This window comes from Lissotriton helveticus, chromosome 5_1, assembly GCF_964261635.1.
Source record: "Lissotriton helveticus chromosome 5_1, aLisHel1.1, whole genome shotgun sequence".
NCBI lineage: Eukaryota > Metazoa > Chordata > Amphibia > Caudata > Salamandridae > Lissotriton > Lissotriton helveticus.
Genome location: NC_136065.1, coordinates 1,537,489,114 through 1,537,513,177, shown reverse-complemented (window position 1 = coordinate 1,537,513,177; position 24,064 = coordinate 1,537,489,114). Strand labels below are relative to the sequence as shown.

At 44.6% G+C, this 24,064-nt stretch overlaps 1 protein-coding gene across 2 annotated transcripts in view; it reads right to left on the bottom strand.

The window, feature by feature from the left end:
• Positions 1-2,309: 2,309 nt before the first annotated feature.
• Positions 2,310-24,064, bottom strand: part of SLC41A1 (solute carrier family 41 member 1) — a 116,120-nt gene continuing 94,365 nt past the window's right edge. For both annotated transcript variants that reach the window (XM_078644594.1, XM_078644595.1), the window contains exons 6-11: positions 16,223-16,369; positions 15,810-15,957; positions 15,607-15,686; positions 13,236-13,370; positions 12,858-13,006; positions 2,310-6,124 (exon numbers count right to left, since the gene is read on the bottom strand). In XM_078644594.1, the coding sequence (XP_078500720.1) occupies positions 5,939-6,124; positions 12,858-13,006; positions 13,236-13,370; positions 15,607-15,686; positions 15,810-15,957; positions 16,223-16,369 (845 nt within the window). In that variant the 3' untranslated portion in view covers positions 2,310-5,938. The remainder of the gene's footprint in view (positions 6,125-12,857; positions 13,007-13,235; positions 13,371-15,606; positions 15,687-15,809; positions 15,958-16,222; positions 16,370-24,064) is intronic.

Sequence of the window (24,064 nt, the reverse complement as noted above, 5' to 3'; positions counted from 1 at the left end):
CAGAGGGTAATGGCATGTCAACATCAGCTCCCTCTTTCTCCATCCTCTTGTCCCTGGACTATAAGAACATTAAAGCATTTGGTTATGGTGGGATCTTACCTAGCAATTTGCCACAGGCCAGAATGCACATATGCCTATACCAACAGTTCCTCACGAGGCAATAATCACAAGAGGGGGGAGTGGGAAGATCTAGAGCTGATAAAAGCCAGCAATCTGCGCTCCCTGCCATGGTGGACCAGTAGCAACTCGTTGCTAGGCAGTTTCTTTTCCCCCAGACCTTCTTCAGCCAATGATCATTACCAATTATTTATTGATTGCTCATTGAGTGGGGACTGTAAGTCATAGATAGGACAGTGCAGGTGGTTTGCAACCTCCCTTACACCATGTGTCATCAGAGGGGTGGGAGGGGGGAAGAATACATCTACTACCGACAGCTCATGGCCATTCACCTAGCTCTGAATACCTTTTACTCACTTGTCTATGCAAGGTGGTCCTTTTAAGTATGGATAATATGAAAGTGATCTAGTCCATATGGGCCCCCTTCTGCCCCGGACCCCAACCCCCTATTGTCTGTGCTGGCACAATAAATATGGCAGTAGGCAATCGAACACAAGAGCCATCTCCTGGCAGAACATCCTCCAGGGGTGGACAGCCACTTTGTAAACCTGTCAAGCAGGAAGCATCAACAAGTCCACAAGCGGGAACTCCACCTGCAAGTCCTCCATAGGTACCGCCAGTGGTGTGGAACCGCAGCCATCAACCTCTTCTCCTTTGTTGGGAATGTCCTCTGCTCCAAAGCCTTTTCTAAATGCTAAGCACTCCTTAGGGTCCGAAATGAAGAGGACTCGAGAACCGCCCTGTGCCGTGCCAATGCTTTACATGCACCCCTCCTGATCTCCCCTCAGAAGCACTCCAGGACAGTGACTCTGGCCTGAGTATTGAATGGTCCTCAATGCAGAATGTTTTCAGTTTGCCGTAGAGGTCAAGGGCCTCGAAGATGGCTATTGCTGAATCTTCAGGCACGCTTAACACCTATTTCTTTAGTACTTTACAGTTTTTTGCACACAAATAAATCACACAAGGACGTGTTATTGTTGAGACAGAGGTTGTGCATGCCATGGCAGTACACCCAGAGATACTTGACATTGCACTGTGGGCAGAACTCTAAGGGTGTGTGCTTCATCAACCCCTTCTATGCATTCTATGAGGTGAGCTCCGTGGAGTACGAAGAGGACTCTACTAAGACGGTGACCGTGGTATTGTTTACCTGGGCATCAATGAAATTCAAAGAACAGTGGTCTACCCGTCAGGAGAAAAGCATGCAGTGGTTGTTGTCCAGTCGTTAGTCTTGAGGAGTAGAACAGTTGTGATTGAAATAGCCACAAACAACGTATCAATCTCTGAGCCACTGACAAACGCATCAAAACCTAATTGTAAAAGCAATCTTATGCATGTTCACTGGGTAGGAGTCACATCTGTAACTCAATGTTTCTTCAAAGAAAAACAATTTGTGTTGTCCGAGCCCAACATTAGGTGGCGAAGTATTCATGGCATGTGCATCTGCTGCCAGCATGGTTTTAATAGCAAGGTGTGAGCAGCTCAAAGAAAGCTTAACACAAAATTAGGAAAATAGGGGAGAGGATGCAAGGCAGTCTGAAGCTGGAAAAAGTCACACCCATATGAAGAGTTAGAAGGAAAAGCCAAGATGGAAGCTTGGACTAGATCCAGAAATGAGGTTATACACGCGGACAGCGAAAGATCATCAAAGAACATGAATGGTCAGAAAAAGTGTTAGTTTCTGTAATACCTAAAAAGGTAAGTTACCAAAATATGCGACAAGGAAGAGACTTTGTGGAATCAGAGGCAACAAATGGAATACAGAATGGATGGTGTAAGGGATTAGGGATCTTCAACAGTAAAAGGGATAACAATTGCTAAATAGTTGTAAGGTAAAGAACAATGGATTAAAGTGCCCAATGCCAGGTCGGATCTCAGTGGAAGGTGGGATATGGTAACCATTAAAAATAGAGGCAGCAGCATCTGTACATGGCCAAAATATACACTAATTGTATTGAGGCGACAGCAATGTAATCATCCAAGTTTAACCTAACCTACATTTTTTCTTATGCAGTCCTACCTGGACACTAAGTGCAAAGTTGATATCCATTCATCAGTAAATATATTTGAAGAACCATGAAAACTTTTAGAGTTTGCTAGGGTCTCTTTACAGTAATAGAGACTATTTCTTACACCAGACAAGAATTTACCAACCCTAGAAAAGAGGGTGAGGGAACATCTACAACCAAACGTATTTTAAATAAACATCTTTATTATACCAAATATAATTTAGTAGCAGACCATTTGTCAATTCAGTAAATTGCACATATAAATAATTACTTTTAAAGACCTCTGTTAAGTCAGTTTGCTTGCCGAACGCACACAAGTACAAATAGAACTGACATCTGCTTCCAGATCGGACAACGTTCAAGTGCATGGTAGTACAAAACATGCAGGTAACAAAACACCCACACTGGTCGATCGCATCTCATGATCCCTGCAAATTATTAGAACAATCAAGAAAGAATACAAAGCTATAAGCCTCACAGACAAAATGGATCCAATTGTGCTGTACCTTCAGGACCTTTAAGCCAATCCATGCATGGGTCTGGGTCATGACCCAGGCCTTCCGTCCAACTTGTAAACCATTCCAGCTCTTCTGCACCCATTTTAAAGCAGTTCAACGTGGCAGCCATGTTATGGGTGCCTTTGCAGCATGCACGCATGCTCCAACGCATCAGTCCTCCAGACCAGCATAGACTATTTCCATTTTAAGAGTGCGCTGATAAAGACATCAAGGTTGAACAGCTAAGACACAAGAGTCAAATCTGAGAATCTCAGACAAAAATTCCTAGTTATTCCCCAGGAGTCAAAACCAAAAAACTGCACCTGTATAACACCAAGACGAGAGGTGCAAGACATAAGGACAGTTACTTGTGCAAATGAAAAGAACAAATTTAAAAGAAAATCGGTAATGATCGGGTGGGGAATGGCTAGTCACTCATGTGGAGAAACTTAATTTTAATTTGAAAGAATTTGCCAATTACACTGCTTTGCACAAATACTGATTTTTTTGCATGGCACTCCTTTTTTCCGAATATTAAAACATTTATACACAATGAGATTCACATTTTAGCCTCCTTCATGATCCGCCATTGGGTTAGCATCACAAAGAATGCCATAATTGTACATCACACCGAACCCATCCCACTGCCACAAACCTATAAGACGGGAGTGCTCCCCTCCTGTCCAGTGGCATGAGGTTCTTGAAGAATGAAGAAGCACATTCCACCCGGGGCTGGTTCGGAAGGCCTCACACTTCTATAAAGTTCTCATCTGTATTGTGTGGCTTTGGTGTCAATGCCAATCCCTTCACTGGGCTGGTTTAGTCCTTTTTCAAGGTCTTCATGCTCTTGAAGGTCAGGATGAGCGGATATGGCAAGTAGGAGCGCCGAAGCTTAGGCACTAATGCAGGAACAGAACCGCTACTTAACAGCTTTATAAAAAGAATACATTGGGGACGGTCATACGAATCAAGGTGTGCAGAAGATGCATTCGTTTGATCTTTGGCTCTTGCAGAACATTTCACAGCCTTGTTTTAAGGGTTGTCTATTTAGATTATTTTTCTATTTGAAAAGAATACAAACACCTCGTAATGACACAGATTAAGTGCCGTTAAATACTTATACCCAAACCCGAGAACCTTGAAGATGGAGAAAAATATACTCCGAAACAAAAGTGAAACGTTTTAAACTGCAAAGCTCGCTGTTTCGAGATACTTTAAGCAATTTTACTTCTTGGTTCTAATCCCCCAAGTTCTGTGAATACACCCTTAAGAAGTCCAACCCCTTCCCAAAGCGGAAATGCTCACTTATTTCCTGCATGCACGAACATCTCTTGCACACCATGGTTCTCTGTAATAAATCAGACAATGCACCAAATTGCCTTGAATTTGGAGATCGTGATTCTGCTGCCGCAGCAGTACTATAACCCACTGTGCGGCTCAGATACTGGGAGTTAAATTACCAGGAGGCATTGCAGCACTGACGCAAGGAGCACTTGTATAGTAATTGCAAAATGCCCTAGGCTTACAAGGACACAAGATCACGGCGCCTGCCCCCTCCCCACAAATATCTGCAACCATCAACGTTTGCAAATTGCAAAAGGACAGACACTCGTATGCCTGAATTCCAGCCAGACTACAGCAGTGCGTCCCTACCCAATCCCCACCAGCCCAGGCTCACGTATGAGCCTGAACACACTTTCAACCCTCCGGTTCTGTTCCTCTCCAGTTACTAGTTACCTATCATTCTTCCCCACACCCCGTGCCAGAGCATCACAAGCCTACCATTATTTGGAAGGACGAGCAAACTCTGTAAGAAACATTGAAAGTCACATTCATGGATTTTGGACACCACTGAAGAGTACACTCAAGCTAAGAATATCCCTGCCCACAATGACCAGATGTTAAACTGCACTGGTTCTCGGTTTAAGGGTTCCTTCTTCTTAAGGACCGTTCTTGAAGGAAGACTCCATCAGTGGACAAAAATCACACATCCCTACCCCCACAAACACCGAAAACACTGTCATAATTCTTCATTTTGGTTAAATAATACTACACAAAAGGATGGCACACATTTTAGGTGAGTGTATGTTGTTCAAGCTCCAAACATCTCGACTTGGCCAAGCTAGCAACTGGGAGGATAAGCAAATAAACACCTTAAACAGTAATTGGGCCAAACATGACCAGGCATCACGAATGAATAGCAACAGACTGCCATTGAGAGTCATTGACCTTAACTACACCTTAAGGTCCTCTTGTTCCAGACCTAAACACCTGCTGTCCCCAGCACTGGAACAGCCACCGTGCATGCCCCCATATTCCAGAGCTTCTGTGTGATGTGGCAAAGACTTGCACAACTCCAGTATTCCATTTCTCATTCCCTATAACCTAAGCCTTCAGGTCTCATTGGGGTAGAACGTCTATCGCAGTGTGCTTAGCCCACACATTCCATCCTCCAAACTACCTTTCCGGAGTCACAAAACAGCCACCCATTCATCCTTTGTTCCTGAACTCCCATTACTTTGTTCCTGTGCTTCAAGGCATACGCTGTTTGTTACTGACCTCAGACCCCTCCTTAATTAATATTTAGAGCTGCACATGAAGTCATAGTATTAGTCTTATTGAAGCAAGAAGTTGGGTAATGCAATTCACCACCGAACCTTAGTTATGAGAACATGGACTAAGACTCAGCAATTGCCTAGATATCGTGTAAGCCAAGCCACATTACACCCCAGCTCAAATTGAAAGAAAGCAGACATTTCCAGAAAGTTGCTAGGAAGTTCTTCGGGTTGTTGAGGTTTGCACTGCGCATTTTAGTGACTGAGAAGACAAGGAGGATGCCTAAAAGTGCATCTTGAAGTGAGGCTAGCCAACACTGCATGGGCAGCACCACCACTAATGCAGGGCCCTTAACCTCTTTGAAGGCTAGAACAGAATTCAAAAAAGTTCCAGACCTGGAAATCGTTATATTCAGTAATTGCACTTAGTGACCACCTCTGTCCACCTGCACAGTTTGCGGCTTCGAGAGACCAGCTGGCACATAGAGAAACCAGGCAAACAGACAAGTCCATGTTTAGAAAAGGCTGAGGCACACGCAGACAGTCACAGCTTGGGTACGTTTAGCGACATTCTCCTTATTTTCCCTTACATCACCTGCAGCTTTCCTGCGGGAGGAGGGAAAATCGTCTGTACAAATAGTAAGTTTCGGTAGCAGCCCTGAGCAAAGTCCCCATTGAAAAATAATGAGAACTGTTCGCCACAAAGAGTCCATGAGTCCACGTGTGAACAAAGTGGTACGAATAGAAGTTGGGAGGGCAGTTAGTCCCCAACATCTGTGTCTCGGTCCCCAATAAGCCAGAGGACGTGGAAGCTCAAGGCAAGCAGGCCTGTCCCAAGAAGGTCACCCAGTGCCGTTAAGTACGGAATAGCAAAGTTGTCGGGATCCATGCCACGGCCCCACATCCAGTGGATCATCCAATCCGCAATATAGAGCAGTGTCAGCACCTGCGATGAAAGAGACAGCGTTACAAACAATGGAGAAGGTGCACTGGATGACAGTGCATGCCTATTAAAAACCAGGACCAATGGCCTTTAACACCTGCTGCAATTTCAAAATCACAATGTTTTGGGATAGGATTACCACCCTCTGACATGTAAGGTTATAGGGTTTAATAAAGCTGCATTTCATGTAGGCTTAGGAGACAATCTATGGGCATGCCAAGGGTTTCACCCATGGCCTCTAGATTACGTACATATTGTTTATAGCAGTATCAGATTATGCGTATATTTTTAACTCTTACTAGAGCTCCGAATGCCAAAACACTGAGAACGGAGTTGCAACTACCAATCTGCATTTGTTAGGAATGAAAAACATGCAAAATTCCCATGAATAGATTTACTACACGCAAGTACAGAGGAAAAACACGAGATCATGCTACCTAGTTCCCATGTCATGAAGTGCACAACCATCTGATTTATTATTAAATACATAGCTGGGTGGTGCTTTTTGGAGCAGTACAAAATAATCACGCTTTTCTTCAGACGAATGCTTACAATGGAGATAAGTGGCCACTTAGCAAAGCATCTGCCTAGCACAGGGGGCTAGATGGTGTGGTTTCCCCGTGATAACTTCTGGTCAATTAAGAGCACTGGAACGCAAATCCTTTGGTCCTATAGGCTACCAATGGGCTTTATCACATCTCCACGTGAATCCATGAGAAAGCAAAGATACCCCATTATTACAATAGATTTTTTTAGCTCCTTCTACAGTTCCCTTTTGATTTTGGGACAACTGCCTCTACTACCTCTAGCTCACTGAACTGTACTCTCAACATTCCTGTGAGGGTCTGATCTAATCCACCCCGCCCTTCACTACTCGAGCCCCCCTTATCCCAGCAATCTCCTTCCCAGCCTCGGATTAGTGCAGATGGATAGATTTGTTTTTCCATGGTATTTTTTTCGTTTTAGATAAGGGGCAGATTTTCCCATATTGCTCTGGATGACTAGTAGGTCTAGGAACCCACAAGGACTACAGCTCAACTGTCTTTCACTCAAGAAGACTAGACGTTTACTGTAATCAATGGTACTAGTTTTTTTTTCGAGCCCTGTGTTCCCTCTTGGAATCTTAACTTTCTTTTAAACTATTTCGAGGATACACAAATATCACTGTAGCCAGCTTTTTAACCCATTGATCTATTTAAGATAGTTTGAAGAGGAAGGTACGGTAAATGTGGAGTGGTCATGAACTATCGCCACTGGACTCAAAGCTTTGACCTTCTAGTCAGAGACCTGCTCTCTCCCCGAGCAGCTCCGCTGTTGTGCCACTGCTGCAGATACGTGTCTGGTAGGTTTTTAAGGCCCTCCTCCACCTGCAGGCTACTGCCTGCGCCTGATCCCTGGTGGTCCAGTGGGAGAGCCTTGCTCTTCAGTTCCACTGTTGTGCCCTTGGTCTCTAGTCTGTCTTCAGTGCATTTTTAATGGTAATTTCTGTGCTTGTCTGACTTTTTCTGCCCTGCTTAGGTTTGTGCCTGTGCCCTAGTTTTTCTCCTCCGTATCAGTTTTCACACCACTCTTTTCCCGCTGCTGCTCCCCTGTGGCCCCTCCCCCTGCCGTTCCCACTCCTGCCTCAGTTGAGCTCCCCCATCCCACATTTAATGGCAGATGCCGCACAGCCCCACCGCTGGCACGCCAAAGGCAAGCCCGTCTGCAACCAGCACCAGAGACCCCCGGACGTCCGATCACCCACTTCTACAATTCTACCGCCCTCCTCGCAGTTAACCCTGGAAGAAACATCAACTGCCATCTGTCTACACCAAAATCCACCGACGGCCAGTTCTCCGGCAGCCGAACCTGGACCACCCTCTACACCCAGACAACTGACACCATCATGCCGAACACCAGCACCCCGTAGGCCTGAGGTACAACTTCCTCAACATGCGCTCCCTGCACAAACACGCCATAGAGATCCGAGACCTAGACACCACCTTGCCTTCATGAAAACCTGGACCACCTCCGCCATCCCCGACAGATACAAGATCTAGAGGAAAGACCGCCCAACTGCCCAAGAGGACGACTCGCCATCCATCCAACTCACCACCTCCGCCACAAGAGACTTCCAGTCCACCACCGAGCACCTCCATTTCCAGATACAGACCAGCCCCAGATCCACCAAACGTGGCACGCCTGCCTGCAGGCCCCCGGGATCTCGAACTACATTCACCACCACCATCTCCGACCTTGTCACACCATCGCCTCCACACACTTCATACTCATCGGAGACCTCAACTTCAACCTAGACAACCTCAACGACCCAAACTCCTTCACACTCCTGGACAACCTCGGACTGAAACAGCTAGTCACCACTCCCAACCACAAGGCAAGACACCCTCGCCACTATCTTCGCAGGAGGCAGCAATATCCACTTCAGCCACACCACGCAACCCCTCTGGACGGACCACCACTGCGTACACTTCCATGTCAAAACCACCGCCCCCAAACCTGTACCTCGCCCACCGCGAAGGAACTGGAGCAAGGTCACCGAGGAGCACCTCAACTCCACCCTCAACCACGATGCTCCCTCAACGTCAGCTGACGACAACCTTGCAGCCAAAGAACTACACAGATGTTTCTCCAACTGCACTAACGAACTCGCACCCCGACAGACAATGCTCCAGGAAAGCCACCTGATTAACCGCCGATCTTCAAGAATCCAAGCGCACCTCAAGACATCGAGAAGAATTGTCAAAACAGCAAAACGTTGGACCACCGCACCACATACAAGAACGCCATGACCGAATACCACCATCTCACAAGTTCACACCCAACGCCAGCAACTCAAAGGAACTCGTCAGCATCAACCATGAATCCACCAAACCACCCCCAGTGAGGCCACAGACATCACCCCATCCCAGGACCTCTGCAACAAGCTCAGCTCCTACTTCCATTTGAAAATTAAGTCCCTCTATGACAACTTCAACAAACGGACACTAGACTCCGAAACCACCTCCACCCCCAACAACGCCAGCCAACCCACTATCTCCGCCTGAACCCCAGCCACCACTGAAGACACCGAATCGACTACAAAAGGCATCCACGGACCCCTGCCCACTGCACATCTTCCACAAAGCAGCCGCCATTGCACTAGAACTACAACGCACTATCAACACCATCTTCGGAACAGGCATCTTCCCTAACTGGAAACGCACACCAGTCAAGCCCCTGCTCAAGAAACCCTCGGCAGACCCTTCGGACCTCAAACTACCGACCCATCTCCCTCCTCCCCAAAGTCATAGAGAAGACCATTAATGAACAACTAACGAAATCCATCGAAGAGAACTCATCCTCGACCCCTCCCAATCGGGATTCCGCAGCAACCACAGAACCGAGACCACCCTTCTCGTCGCCACACATGACAGGTGCACCCTCCTTGACCAAGGCCATACCGTGGCCTTGAAGCTACTAGACCTCACCGCAGCCTTCGACACAGTCTCCCACCGCCAGACTCCACGACGCTGAGATACGGGGAACCGCCCTCAAATGGCTCTGCTCCTGCCTCACCGGCAGGACCCGCAGAATAAGACTGCCTCCCTTCCTCTCTGAACCCACAGAGATCAACTACAGAGTAGCTCAAGGATAGTCACTTAGGCCCTACGCTCGTAAACATCTACCCGTCGAGAAGAGTGTAACATTCAAGATAAACACCCACGCCTTCAGATGCCTCCACAACACCGGACCCCAATACCTCAATGAGAGAATCTCCTTCCACACACCCAAGAGAACCCGCCGGTCCGCCGCCCTCACCCTCACCGAAACCCCACGCATTGGCAGAGCCAGAATGGACTGAAGAGCCTTTTCTTACATCGCGGCCAAGACCTGGAAGAGCTCCCGATCGTCATCAGATGCGCCCCCTCTCTGAACATCTTCAAGAAGACAATCAAAACCTGGCTGTTCGACTGAACAGAGCATCTTACACCCCCAGCGCCTTGACACCCTCACAGGAGATTAGCACGCTTTACAATACCCTGATTGATGGATGCTCTCCTCTGCATGGTTACAACCTTCTCCTAGATGGAATTCCATTAAGCTCACAATGTAAAGAACAAGGGTCATCCTCGAATACAAACACGGTCTGAATAAGATTGGTTGAAGGCTTATTTAAAGGAGTCAACTGTTCAGGAAAACTACAGAAGCATATAAAGGTGGGCCACAATGCTTACTTTCTGATCCAAAGGGAACATCAAGGAAAGATTGAACAGCCACAAACAGAGGTGGAAGAGTACAGACTTAGAATTGCTAACCTAGCAGTAGGGGCATGGGGCCATAAAATGGCTAAAATTAGGCTTTAAGCAGCACGGCTCAAAAGGTATGTGGGCCTCCGAAACAAATCAAAGCAACTTGGGAGTCATTGTGGTGGGGAGTAAGAGTTGGAATAAATGGTGTGAATGGCTTGGGTTCTTCACCATGCCCTCTGCCCTGAAAAACGAGTCTGCTGCTGCACTAGCTTGGAAGTTAGTGACTGTGGATAAGCTAGACCTCCGGAAAATACCCTACATTTTCTGTGCTGCAAGAATTGTCTGGATCGGCACAACCACAGCACCCCAAAATCAAATTCTCTCCACAGCTTGAACTGCTCTCACAGCGAATCAGCTTTTTCGCTGACCAGTCTAGATCCAAACCAAAGGAATATCCATAAGGGACACTTGAAGATTCCCTTAAACATTGGTTGATTGCATCCAGGTGTACCTTCTGGGCACTAGTATTGTGCTCAGAAGGTACACCTGGATGCAAATATCATGACATATGCCATTGGACGTGTCCAGGCATTAAAGTAATGCCTACATTTCTGCATGGTTTAATTCTTAGATTGTTTGGGTCAGAGAAGCCCTGTGGTCCTCCAGGACATCCGGCAATATCTCAGTGGCCAGGTCCCATAAGATAAGGAGAGGGAATAACTTTCCAGAAGGAATACTGCATTTCTAGACTGTAAAGTTAAGCAAGCTGAGGAAAAAGTCTGCTTGCCAAAAGCATTGTAGATCTCAACTCCCTAGATAGGGGAGGTTTAAAGAAAAGTGTTAGGATTGACATTACTTGTTTATACCTGCTCCAGAAGTCTTTCCAGCATCCAGTGTTTTGTAAACGTTGGAATTGGCATGGTCTGCTCTCAGCCACCAGGACAAAGATTGGCTCACTAGACTGGCTGAGCATGGCTTAGACTAAGTGGCCATGAGAATGCCCATTACAGACTTGTTAAATGGTAACAGTGGATCAGATGAAGCTGGACCTGGTCAATAAATTGGCTTCAATAATATACAGTTGCAAACCTAGCAACACTGCTCCTCTTCGCACTACTGCAGAAAAAGAGGCACTTTCATCTGTTGGGGGGGCCAAGCGGTGAATCCAGCTCGGTCTCCAGTGAGGTACCAAGCATACTGGCATTTTGTATGCCAAGTACAGCCCTTCATCATTGTAACGAGGGGCATTAGGAATGCCCTGGACCACATAGGAGTTGAAATTGTATACGGCTTCAAGGGTTTGCTAGTATTGCTATTCAAAAGGCTGAAGTTATGGCTGAATAATCACTGTTAGTGCTTTTAATTATTTTGTAAAAACAACTTCTGCCTGGAGCCGGTCGATGTCAGTTGAAGGTCAAAGACTGTGCTCAGAACAAAGTCCAGTATTAGCACCAGCCAAGTCCATTTTAGCACCAGCCAAGAAGGAACTGACATGTACTTGGGGCCAATGTGGACCTCTGGACTGGTGTGGTTAAGGGCCCAGGAATGGTTCCCATAGGGGTAGTCTGACTTTCCATGGTGGGGCCCTCCCCGGACTCAAACTGGATGCCCCGAAGGTGCCAGTGGGGCCTGAAGACAAGCCAGAGGAAGCAGAGGGCATCTACAAAATTTGCAGCATGGCTTCCTAGAAGATCTTTACCTACTAGAAGATCTCCATTTGTTGTGGGGAAGATGACGGTCTAGAAATTTGTGGTGCATTGGGACCAATTGCAGGACTGGCTCAAAGTCAAAAGATGCAAAACCTTTAGAGGGATGCTCTTGCGGCTTTACTAGATTTTGAGAGGCAGGAGGGGACAGAGTCCAGACTTGGTTTTCTTGTGAATCTTTGACTTTGGCTCCTGAAAAACATAGAATAGCAAAGACTGACCGTATGACTGCGAATGACCAGGTAACTTGGAACCAGAGTCAGAGTGCTGTATCGAACCAGACGTCCTATTCTTGGCAATGGAGAGCTTAATCCTTTGCTCCCTAATCATCTTTAAATGCATGAGGGCACACTTACCACACAATTGAGTAGTGCCCAGAGCACAAACACCACAGACCTGCTGTGTGGGACTGTGACAGATATCTGCAGCTATGGACAGATATCTTCAGTTATCAAAAGCTTGTTTTAATGGAAAAATATCTTCCATTTTCTTATCTGGAATAAATTTGGAGTGGTCAGGAAAAAATAGTTGGGAGCAGGACTAAGGATCCTCGTTGAGTACAGAAAGAAAGACATCTGCGCACTGGAAAGGCACTTTATATGTGGCTTTGCTTAATCACTCTGGGGAACTTATAAGTCACCAACAGGTGTGTGCAGGAATCTGGATTGGGAGATTTTTCCAGCAGTCTGGCACCTTTCAATATTATAAAGTTTAGGAATCCCTAGTTAAAAGTACCCACCAAATGTTCTATAGGATGCTTAGTCACTTGTGGAAAATCGTTCAGTTCTTTTGGGAACATACCTGGAGCAGAGCTGCCGTCATGTAGAAGACAACAAAGATGAGGGTGAGGGTGGTGTGGCCAGCCTGCATGGAGCCGATTGTGTAGAGGAAAACCAGATGCCCTGGAACAACCAGGAGGAAAAGCACCCGAGCTGAGCGAGAGTTCACACCTATAAAATTAGGGAAAACATTAGTGACCAAAGAAGGAACATTGACAGCCAAAGGACTTCACTCACGCTTCATGAGAGATCAGTTCATGTCTAAACTTAAGTTCCATATTGGCTCAGCACATATTTCACCCCACGTCTTCCCACATCACACTCCACAGGTTCCTCTCCTGGCCCGTACTCCACTCACCCATTCCCACTAGACTACATACAGGCACTGCAGTATTCTTACTTGAAGTGAAGAAGGTGCCACAAGGGGTTGGGCACTTGCGCGGCACCACAACCACTCCTTCTACTGGCTTCTCCAACATGTGCAGGTATGTGGAGATCCGGCTTGCCTGCACCGCCACCAAATTACCACCAACTCCTGCAACATAGAAGTGAATCTATAAAAGTTTTGCACAAATAAATTAAGGCATCCAGCAACAGTGGTCTGCAATAGTAAATGCCGATCTTAAAATTCACTCACCCAAAACTATTCTAAGCTGTAGTGCAAGATTAATATATCGAAAAATAATCTATACGTTTTTGTAAGACCTAAGCAGAGACCTCGAACTGCAATCTCTGCAATTCACTTGAATGAGAAGGACATTCGTTCTACTAACTGTATGCAATTCATTTACAAAATCAAATCACAGGCCAGAACCTTCACCAACCCACTTTGCAGCTCACAACCGCTGCATGTAACCTTCAGTCATGAAACTGGGGTTTGCCATCAGCAATCAACATCCAAACACACATGCAGTTTTGAAAGTTAAACCCAACTGGTCCACCAAATGGGGCAAAGACCATTAATCAATCTAAGCGTGGACACCCTCCTGCCCCTGCCCCTCCTCTTCACCCCCATCCAGTTTTATATTTTCCCTACTCAGATCTGCTTGATCTACCCCGCTTACTGGAGATCACTAGAACCTGAAATCCCTACAGTAATCCAACTGTACTAACAACCTGCAAATTCTCATGCAGACTCATTAAACATAGCCAGAGTTAACAGCAAATTAACATTTTTGAAAACCCCTATATTTTTCCCCTTACTTTGCCCAGTGGAGGTATTGACATAAAACTCATACCAGATGCTAGACAAACAAGATTTGTACAACAATGTAAATCTGAATCAAAGTTATTAGCAAAGACACGTTTTATCCCAGTCTCTTAACTTCGTAGGATCTGAAGAACCAGAAAAGCAAAAGTGTGACAATAGACTTGCCATGCTAACAGTTAGTATGCCAAATTTCACACAGATTAAACTGCACAAATGGTGTTGGCACAACAAAACGTCTATGCCCCTCCACCCGGCTGGGTCTGCACAATACCTGCCACACCAACAGGAGATGAACATGGTAAACATCTCCCAAGTATCATGTACAGTCATCAAAAGAATGGTATGATCAGTTAACAAATACGCGTTTGAACACCCCTTTTTTACCAAGTTCGGACTTAATGGATCTCCACAAATTTAAACTAAGAGTGAACTAAACATTCTAAGCGTCTGGCAAACTTTGTGTACGTTCATCAAATGGCACTAAAGTTACATGGAAATGTTAAAACAGGTTTTCTGTGGTCAATAGATCCTACTTTTAAGCTTATAAAAGCTGCTACAGATTTTTGTAATGCAAATTTCTTGAAATCTTATTAACTGGTTTACACCAAACCAAGCAAAGGCATTTCCTAGAGTAGGTTTTATTTTCATGCCAAGCTTGCTGCAATCCCATTCAACACTTTATGTAGGAGACTGGAAAGACTTCTATGGAAATAAAAAATGAGTAATGCAACTTTTTTGGCACCCCTACATTTACGCAAGACTAAAGACATAAGCAAAGCTGCCAGGTTAGCAGACAAAAATGCAGGCCAACATACGCAAAGGCACTTTGAAATGGTTGGGAAACTTGGTGGCCTAATGGCACCAATTACTTGCTCTAAGAAATCAATTTATCTAGGTCTAAGTGGGTAAATGGTAGTTTCTGATTTTGCTGGTACACAACCACCACCATGGCTGTCGGTCTCAAGCCATTCATAAGGCCAATTAGCTTACGGCACAGACACATCCACTGCTAACCAGTTATTAATTTGTAAAAGAATACGTGCCAGGGATCACATCAGGAGGCAGCTTGCACTAGCCCATTGCTCTTGTTAGCACCGCCAAAAACAGAACCAACTACTCACCTTGAAAGTGGGGAAAGGATTCGGCATATTGGCCAGAGCGGCCGGCTTCAGAGCTGGAGAACCAGGGTTAGAGTCTCGGCTCAACATCTAGGCAAAATCACTTAATCTCCCCATGCCTACCATAAATGAGTGTCCTTTACTAGTGCTCACAAAAAGTGCCGGTGTTGATGCTTAAGTGCAAGTGCTGAACACCGGAAATATCGGCTCAAATTAAGCACTGCTGCTCACCTTCAAATATATAGTGGCAGATAGGCATTAGGGTTTAACTTCATGCATCTGCGTTACATCGCAACCTGCACAATTGCAGTATCTCATGCCAGCTCCCTGAATGCATGCATTCCAGCCACTTCCGCCATAACTCTATATAGTTGGAGGAACATGCATGTATGAGGTAACTTCCAAACGCACTGCACACACTCAAGATACTATAGCCTACTCACCATTAATAACCGGTGTGAAAACTGCCATTCCAGCAAAGTTCGGATTCGAAACAGTTCTGTCCAAGATCAGACCACCGATGCTGCAAAAACGGAAGAGAATTTAAGACTGTCAGACATATATTGGAAGTAGAATTCACCTTAAGCACCTAGAAAAGAGTCCTGGCCAAAAGAGTTCATGCAGCTCCTGAAACATTGCCACTCACCTACTGATTCCCATTGCGATGATCACAGGCTCCCACCCAGAGTATAGCACTTCACGGGTGGCCGGGTTACGCTTGGCAATGATGATCCAAAGTGGCAGCAGTGCTACAAAGAAGGCACACACCAAGGGGTTCACGTACAAGTTGACCTCTGAGAAGAAGGCAAACCAGAGTGAATATATAATGCAAGGAGGGAAACCAGAAGGATAAAAAGATATATAGATCTAAAGATCTATATAGTCTGGTATTTAATTGGACTGCAATAAGTTGTGCACACCAAAACAAGTCCCACGAAAACGGAGCCATCAGTGCAAAATAATTTGGAGTGGTTTGCAACTTTAAGAAACTGTGCAAACAGACTGCGTGGCGAGGTTAGCAATTGCGCACTCTATGCCTAAACAAGATCATCAACTCACTCAGTTCCTTGTAGAGCCCCCAGCTTATGCCAGATAACAGGGCGAGGGTGATTAGGTCTCCAAGGCTGGCAGCGATGGGCGTGGCCACATTATCTGGATTTATCCCAATCTTCCTGGATCCAATTATGACCCCAACCATGATCATGCCTAGGAAAAAACAGCAGATAAGTAGAAACTTAGGCAACCTGCTCAAACAAACACCAGAAAAAGTATCTTCAAGTATAGCCATATAGTCATACAGTACAGTTTTACTTTAGAATGGATTCACTGCAGTTACGTTTCTTGCAAGGTTTTTTTTGTAGTAACGTTTATATTGTTTCATTCATCATTTAAATTTCGTTGATTCATTAATAGTATTTATTGTACCTTGATACAAGTCTAGAAACCCCAACACCAGTAATGTAGTTTTGATTGGGAGAACAGCACATCTTGCAGTGTGTCTTGAATCCAATTCTAGTTTCATTTACTGTCTGGGATCCTCCAACTGTACTTTGTGTCTAGTTTGTTTTCTACAACCTTCACTATTAGTTCTGTTCATCTGACCGTAGCACTAGTTCAGCTGCACGGTTTTTCGTTCTTGGTTGCCCATTTGTGTTCTACATCTCCTGTGTTGGGCTGCCATGTCCTCCTTAGGGCAGGTACTGTCTGAGAGCAGCCCACACATCCTGCAGTTTGCCTTTCGAGGGTGAAGCGGTAAATAATGGTCTACTGCATGGTCGCAGAATCAGCTCTTTAGTCCAAAGTTTGATTTAGGGCCGGGACCTCTGCCCCTGGATATCGCTACTCTGCAAGCATATGGCCAGTAGATGTGCCAGGGTATCGCTGCACATACATTAGGAGCTCTAATGTAGCCAAGTATGGTCTCTACGACAAAAGGATCAATTCAACGTCAATAGTTTTTTATTTCAATACACACTTTCCAGCAGAACTCTGCAATTAAAGCATGCACATTATTAATGTACAGCTATCAGGTATGAGAGCCCCACAAGTAAAGTCAATCCTAACACTTTCCTTCAAACCTCAAGTCTATGGGGTTGAGATCTATAAATGCCTTTCTTAAGAAGATGCCTTCCTCAGCTAGCCTAGCTTTGCAATCTTTGAATGCAGGGAGTCTTCTGAGAAGGTACACCCACTCCTTGGCTTAGCTTATGGGACCTGATCAGCAAGATATTGCCGACACCCTGGAGGATCTCCGGGCTTTACTGGCCCAAAATAATCTAAGACAGACACGTTGTAGCAAACTAGGTATTGGACACCACCTACTGCAAGGTCATGGTGTTGCCACTGGTACAGGGCTCAAAAGATATGCCTGGATATGATCAACCACTGTTTCAGGGGGGATGTACAGGGGGTGCGGGAGAAGATGTCCAAGGGTCCCTCGTGAATATGCTCATCGCTGGATCTAGACTGTTCACCGAAAAGGCCGCTTTAGAAGAGCCATTTACTTTATGCCTGCAGAGGCAGTTGCTTGGGTGAAGAACTTTGTTCATAGTTTTATTACATAGACGACAACCATCTTCTGGTGCACAGCAGTGAAATACCCCCTACGAAGCAATGGAAAACCAACTCCAAAACAGGCACTGTCAATTCGAATAGGTCTGGCTTATAAATAAGCGTCTAGTCTCATTCATGAGTTTACACACTCAATAAGTCATCATACATGCACGGTCGCTCATTCGGCCACTGACTCATTCATGCAGTCACCCTCTGGCACAACTAAAATAAAACAGACACAAACTGAACATATGCAAGGTAGGAAAATAAAAATGTGCTGCCATCTACAAACAGGAAAAGGTTTGCCATAATGAAAGTAAATATAGCGAGTGCCAGTTTTGCACTGGTTTTGTACATATTGTAGTTTCAAAGTCCCATCTGAATAAAAACATTAATATACAATCGATGTACTAATGTTTTTATTACAAGATCACGGCAGGCAGTAAAGCTGGTCAGGCTTTTGAAGAGATTCTAGAGAACTGTTTCAGTGCAAACAGTCTACCACTAGGGTTTGTCAAAAGGGGTAAACGCCAAACTACTTCGCCACAAAGGTAATCTGGGAGAGGTAACTAGATCAAGACTACTCCGTACTTCATTTGAACACATGGAGGTGGGTACTGCCACTCCTTTTTGGGGACCAGCGCTTATATTTCCTCAGCAGACATGGCAAAGGGTCACACACAAAAAAAAGGAGAAAGGACCCTACAAGAGTAATAAAAGCACAGCTGCGAGTGTCTAGGAGTCAATTAAATAGGCAGGCGGTGAATTTCAGCCTACGCTGCATTGGTATTTCTATGCGCCATCGTCGGCTGCAGGCTTTTGATCAGAGCTTTGAGCAGTGGCACTTATTTTTCGACAAATTAAACACCGAGCCTAGTTCCTTTGTTGCAACCTTTCATTACAAACATATCAGATCTAGGACATCTGAAATACTTTTTCCTAGTGAACCAATTAGGCTTACCGCTGTCATCATGGACTTGCTACAATAATCAACTCAGGCCTGCTGTATTGAGCTTAAGTTTTCCAAGAACACAATCCTACCTATAACAAAACTACATATGTACAGAAGTACAGAAGTACAGCTGTTACATAAATAAAACCCCTCAGAGTCTAACAAGGATTATCGTTCGTGCAAGTTCTCTTTTCCTAGGATTTCTTCGGTCGGGTCACCAACATTAAAACCCTTGCCTAGTAAAGAAATCTGCAAGATTCTCTGTAATAAAATACCAGACCACAGGCTTTACCACAGTGTTATATCAAACTACTATTTAAAGCCAATTTCCTTGAACACATGCTTTTAACAACAAATAAGGCAGGCCTAGTTTCTTGGATACAACTTAACAGATCACATTTAAGAAATCGGAAAAAACATCAGTGATCCGATAATGCCTAAAGCCTTCACTAATAGCTTGACACTATAACATAGGCCTACTGAAGTGTTCATAAGCCGGTAACCATCATGCATTCTGTTCTAAAATTACAAGTGTGCAAAAGCAAAAATAGCAAAACCAGATACAACATCCCAGAGCCAAACAAAAATCACAGTCCAAGGTTTTTGTTAGAATGGGTGACCAATAACAAAACACTTGCCTTCCATGGTAATCTGAAAGATTACAAATAATAAAATACCCTGCTACAGACTGCAACAGAGGGATAACAATTCACTGTTGGGGGCCTATTAGTTTTAGCAAATGCTTTACACCATAAATAGGCCAGGCCTATTGCCTTTGGTATTGCTTTCTAAAATAAAAGGACCACAAATATGGAATCTAGCACAACTTTGCCGTGCACCAATTGGGCATTCTGTAGTACTAAGTGTCCGATTTCCCACAAGACAACAGCCATACATAGAAGTATTTTGCTTTGCCATCTTTAGTTTTGTATGAGTTTGTAATGTTATATTTTCAAAGGCAGCCTAATCAGGATTCTCACAGTGCAAACAGGTTGGTTAGCTGGGGTAACCAACACCAAACCCCTCGTCTACTAAGGCAATCTGAGATTCCATGTAACAAAATACCCATCTGTAGGCTTCAGCATGGTGCAAAAAACAATCCACCCTTAAATGCCTATGTACATTAACATATGGTTTTCAAACTAAATAGGTCCGGCCTAGTGCTTTTATTGTAACATTTCATAACAATGAGGCCTATAACCTTTATCAATGGCTTATCACCATAACCAACTAAGGTGTACTATGCAGGCCATGATATGTCCCACCAAAGCAACCATCCCGTATACCATTATATCATCACAAATCTATCCAAAACTAGTTGTCAAAACAATATAAAACGCTTCATATGCAAGTCTGGCCTCCTGGCTCTCATAACGTTCAGTAAAATACAGATTATGTTAATAGAAAGTATGTTAACTTTTCCCTTTGAATCACTAACTCCTACAGTCTTTACCATTGGATTGACACAGACAGGCCTATTTAAGTGCACACACTGGTACACATCGGAGTGCGGGGTTGAAAACAGCAATCCCTCATGACTGCCTTCCTCCCATCTGTGATGCTGCCAGAAAAGAAAAAAAAACACAACAAAAACCCACCATAACCATTTCATTGATCTAAGAAACTTGACCAGCATTAAAGATACCTGTGCATGCCCCCGAAAGGAAGTAAAGCTTCATTCTATTTAAGGTTGATACTTTATTGGTGCGAGGGACGTTTCTCTAGGAAGCCACACTGCTCCAGACTCCAGCAAGGCGATACAATATTCACAGCTGCGTAGGAGCGAAGCCCTATCAGTGGAAGCACACAACGACTTTCCAATGAAAACGTACTTCTTTGCAAAACAGAAATGCAATTACGTCCATGACTCCTCTGGCTTTACCGTTTTATCTAACTGAACAGATTTTTCTTTTTCAACCTGAATTTCCATCCAATTGGGACCGGATCAATTTCACTAGGTGGTGGCCCGGTTTGGTTTTAATTTCTCACCCACAGTTGTGTTTATAGGCCCAATTTATTGCACATTTACTCCAAATTATTAAACGTCATAGGTGTCAATGCAATCAATATTTTAAAATTATTCTGGGCCCACATTTTTCTCATCCATTCTGCTTGCACCATCCGATGCAAGCAACAAAGCATTTACTCGGAGTACTTGGGACCTGCAGGCAAAGATCTAATTTAAATAACTCTAATTTTCCACATGCAGCTGCTTAATTTCCATTTTCCATCGTTTGAATGCTGTCAAAATCCCTTTCAGAGGGCCACGAGGTACTGGGCCCAACCATGAGGGTTAAGGTCTTCTGCTACGGATGTCCCGAGCCGGACTTCGTTTGGGTCCCAAGTAAATGGTCTAGTGCTACCTTTCCCGCACTTGCTAAGTGGTAGAGAGTCGAGCAGTCCAAGGCTTTTCTAAAGGAGGAAGGTGTGAGGCATACACAGGCACAAGACTTTACAGTCGCCTCTTTGCAGTAATAGTGTGTACGTAAAGTCAAATACTTGCTTTTAAGAAAAAGAAAAAAAGCAGTATTTTAATGAAAGCACACAAAGAATAGAGACAACACACTAAATAATATCCACAGACTCTTAAAGTCGGTACGCTAGCATCATCCTTGGTGGTATCCCAGGGTACCCCAGTCTTTCTACAGAGGCAGCTTATGTCCCATTATATAGGTAGGCGATAGTCCGATGCGGCAAACGATAGTCACCTGCGACAAAGTGCGAGTTTAGCCTTAGAGTCAACCTCAGAAGAGCCATGTGCTAAGCTCAAGCAAATCCCCAACATGCCTGCTGGCCTCGTACAGTCTTACCAGACCACATGACAGGCCGAAAGTGTGGGAAGACCACGACATTTTGTCTTTGCAGGCTCTTGTCTCCCGATGCTGGGGTCCGTGACCTCCTGAGGTCTTTACCAGATGGTGTGTGGCCGCCTTTAGTCTCTGTAAGACCCACGCTGATGTTAAACATCCCCCTTAGTAGCTCCTCACAGCATTCCAGGCATGAAGATCCATGACAATGTCCCTGCCTCCACAATTGTGCCCCGGCGTCGTCCCCCCGGCGTGCGAGAAAGCAAGTGGGGCGATGCTCCTCCGCCCACATGGAGGAGCTGCCCCTCCCTGGGGGTGGGGGTGTTTAGGGTTCAGTCCTCACCTCTCCTAGTGTGATCAGGTCCGTTGTTTCCAAAATGGAATACAAAGGCCTCCAAGTTCTGCACTCTAAAGCCCCACACATCCCACCACTCACCTACAAGTATCAAGCGTGGTCGGGCGCTACACACTATAAAGACAGGACACTGGCGCGTTAAGTGCACAGCCACAGAACTTTACATGAGTGGGCTAGTAGGTACAACCATTGTGATGCAGGTTTAAAAAAAAAAAAAAAAAACATACTGTTCACACTGATCACTATTAAGTACAAACCATGTATGCTGGCACCACTGTGCTCAAGTCACAACTTCAGATAAGGGCAGAAGCCCTCTACCACTGCAGTTAGCTATGGTGTGCCCCACCCGGTCTGGCAAGATTGGCCTAGGTCATGTCATTCACACATAAGTACCCTCATACGACTAAAAATTATTAGAAGGGAGTCCAGATATCCAAGTAGCCGGGCACTCAGTGCAAGGGTGGACATTTGTCAACATGCCGGGGACTTTTTCGGTCACAATATATGCATATGCAAAATACGTTTGAAACATTTAACTTTTTATTGCTATCAGCATGGCCAACCCACACTCCATTATTTTGGTATTGCCCAAATACGTTTTACAGTCTTGTACATAGCACCATTTCCCATTTCATCTTGAGGAAACAGACGTTTCCTAAATTCCTAACACTTCCTTCTTTATAGACAACACTCTAAATTGCTGCCAAGAAAAAATCTGTATTGGCTCTTTCTCTCTAATGCTTTAGGTCTGACAACAAAAATTGTGCATGTATTCCATTTACATTTCTTGCTAGTATTGCGAGGAAATTAGTTTCATGCGAACGCACCAAAATATTCCAAATTTACTGTCTGGTTTGGTGTCCGTTTAAATTGCTCCAAAGCTGAAATCTCATACGTCAAGGAGGAACTCTACCCAGACTGCCCAAACTGTTCGTCCAGATGCCATGCCATCACACCCCCCAACCCCGATACTTTTTATTCTCCACTTTTTACAAGAAACATGCCAGTAAATGATGGCGAGTGAAAGCGTACAACTATGTACTATCTTTGTAGAATTACGTGAAAGTAAAAAAGCAGCTGAAAGGTTTCTAAATCTGTAAGGTGTATACATTTAACACTGCGTTTTCAGTTGACCTCCAAATCATCGACAAGGACATTAGTAGAAACGTACCCAATAATCTTTACCTATTTTGCCAGCCATCTTTTCAAACACACAAATCAACAAACAGGGAAAGCGTCTCAAGGGGGAGAATCATCATGGTAAGAACGAGGTGGGGGGGCGACCATTATCACTACTAGCTGAGAGATTCAAGGTCAAAACAAGCAGTGGCAAAGCCAATGGGTCTGGAATTCAATGCTGATCATTTGGCTAGGTCAATTTTTTTTAGCAACGTTTTGCTAAAACCTTGGCAGAGTAATGTCTTGGCACTAAAGGGGGCTACTTTATTGTATGTGCTCTTAAGTGGGGTCAATCACTGCTGAATGCTGTAGTAGGCTGAAGACAATATGAATGACCATACTAGACAACAGAAAGAAGAGGGTTAGTTAAAGGCACTTTTGAGTATATTAAGCTACAGTTATAATACAATTCAAAAGGCCTTGGCTAATGGCAGAATTAAAAATAGCGTATGAAGCAGAGTTGACCGCAAGGAAAAGGAGTAGCAGACTATATACTAGTAAGCAAGGCGAAAGTGGTATAGGCAAGTTTTTCAAAACATTTACCAAATAATTAGACAAAGAAACACTGCCCTGAATAGGTCCACACCAATGCAAACAAACGAAAAATAGAGTAACAAAAATCGTTTAACAAAACGGTTGGGAAAAACAATAATTGAAATATTTTGGGGTGGTCCATTTTTTTAAAGAAAATAAATGTTACTTAGCATGAAAGGCCTCCAAATGGTCAAATAAGGTACTTTAAATGGTAAACCATGGAAAAATATTTAATTTGGGGTCACTTTTCATCAAAGTTTTCAATAATGGAATAGAGTTCTTAATGAGAGTTCTCATCTGAAACAATGGGACAAATTCTCCCAACTCAGTAGTCTTCAAGGGTGGAGGTGTTGCGGCCACCGTTCCCACCATTGCCCCCCACCTCCCCTCCCTGACATATGGAGCAGCATTCCAGAGAACTCAATGAGTATACACGTTTGGGAGGACTGGGCATCTGGCACCCTTTCACTTTCTAGAACTACTTCCTTGTCCCTCATCCTCCCCAAATAAAATAAAAAAGA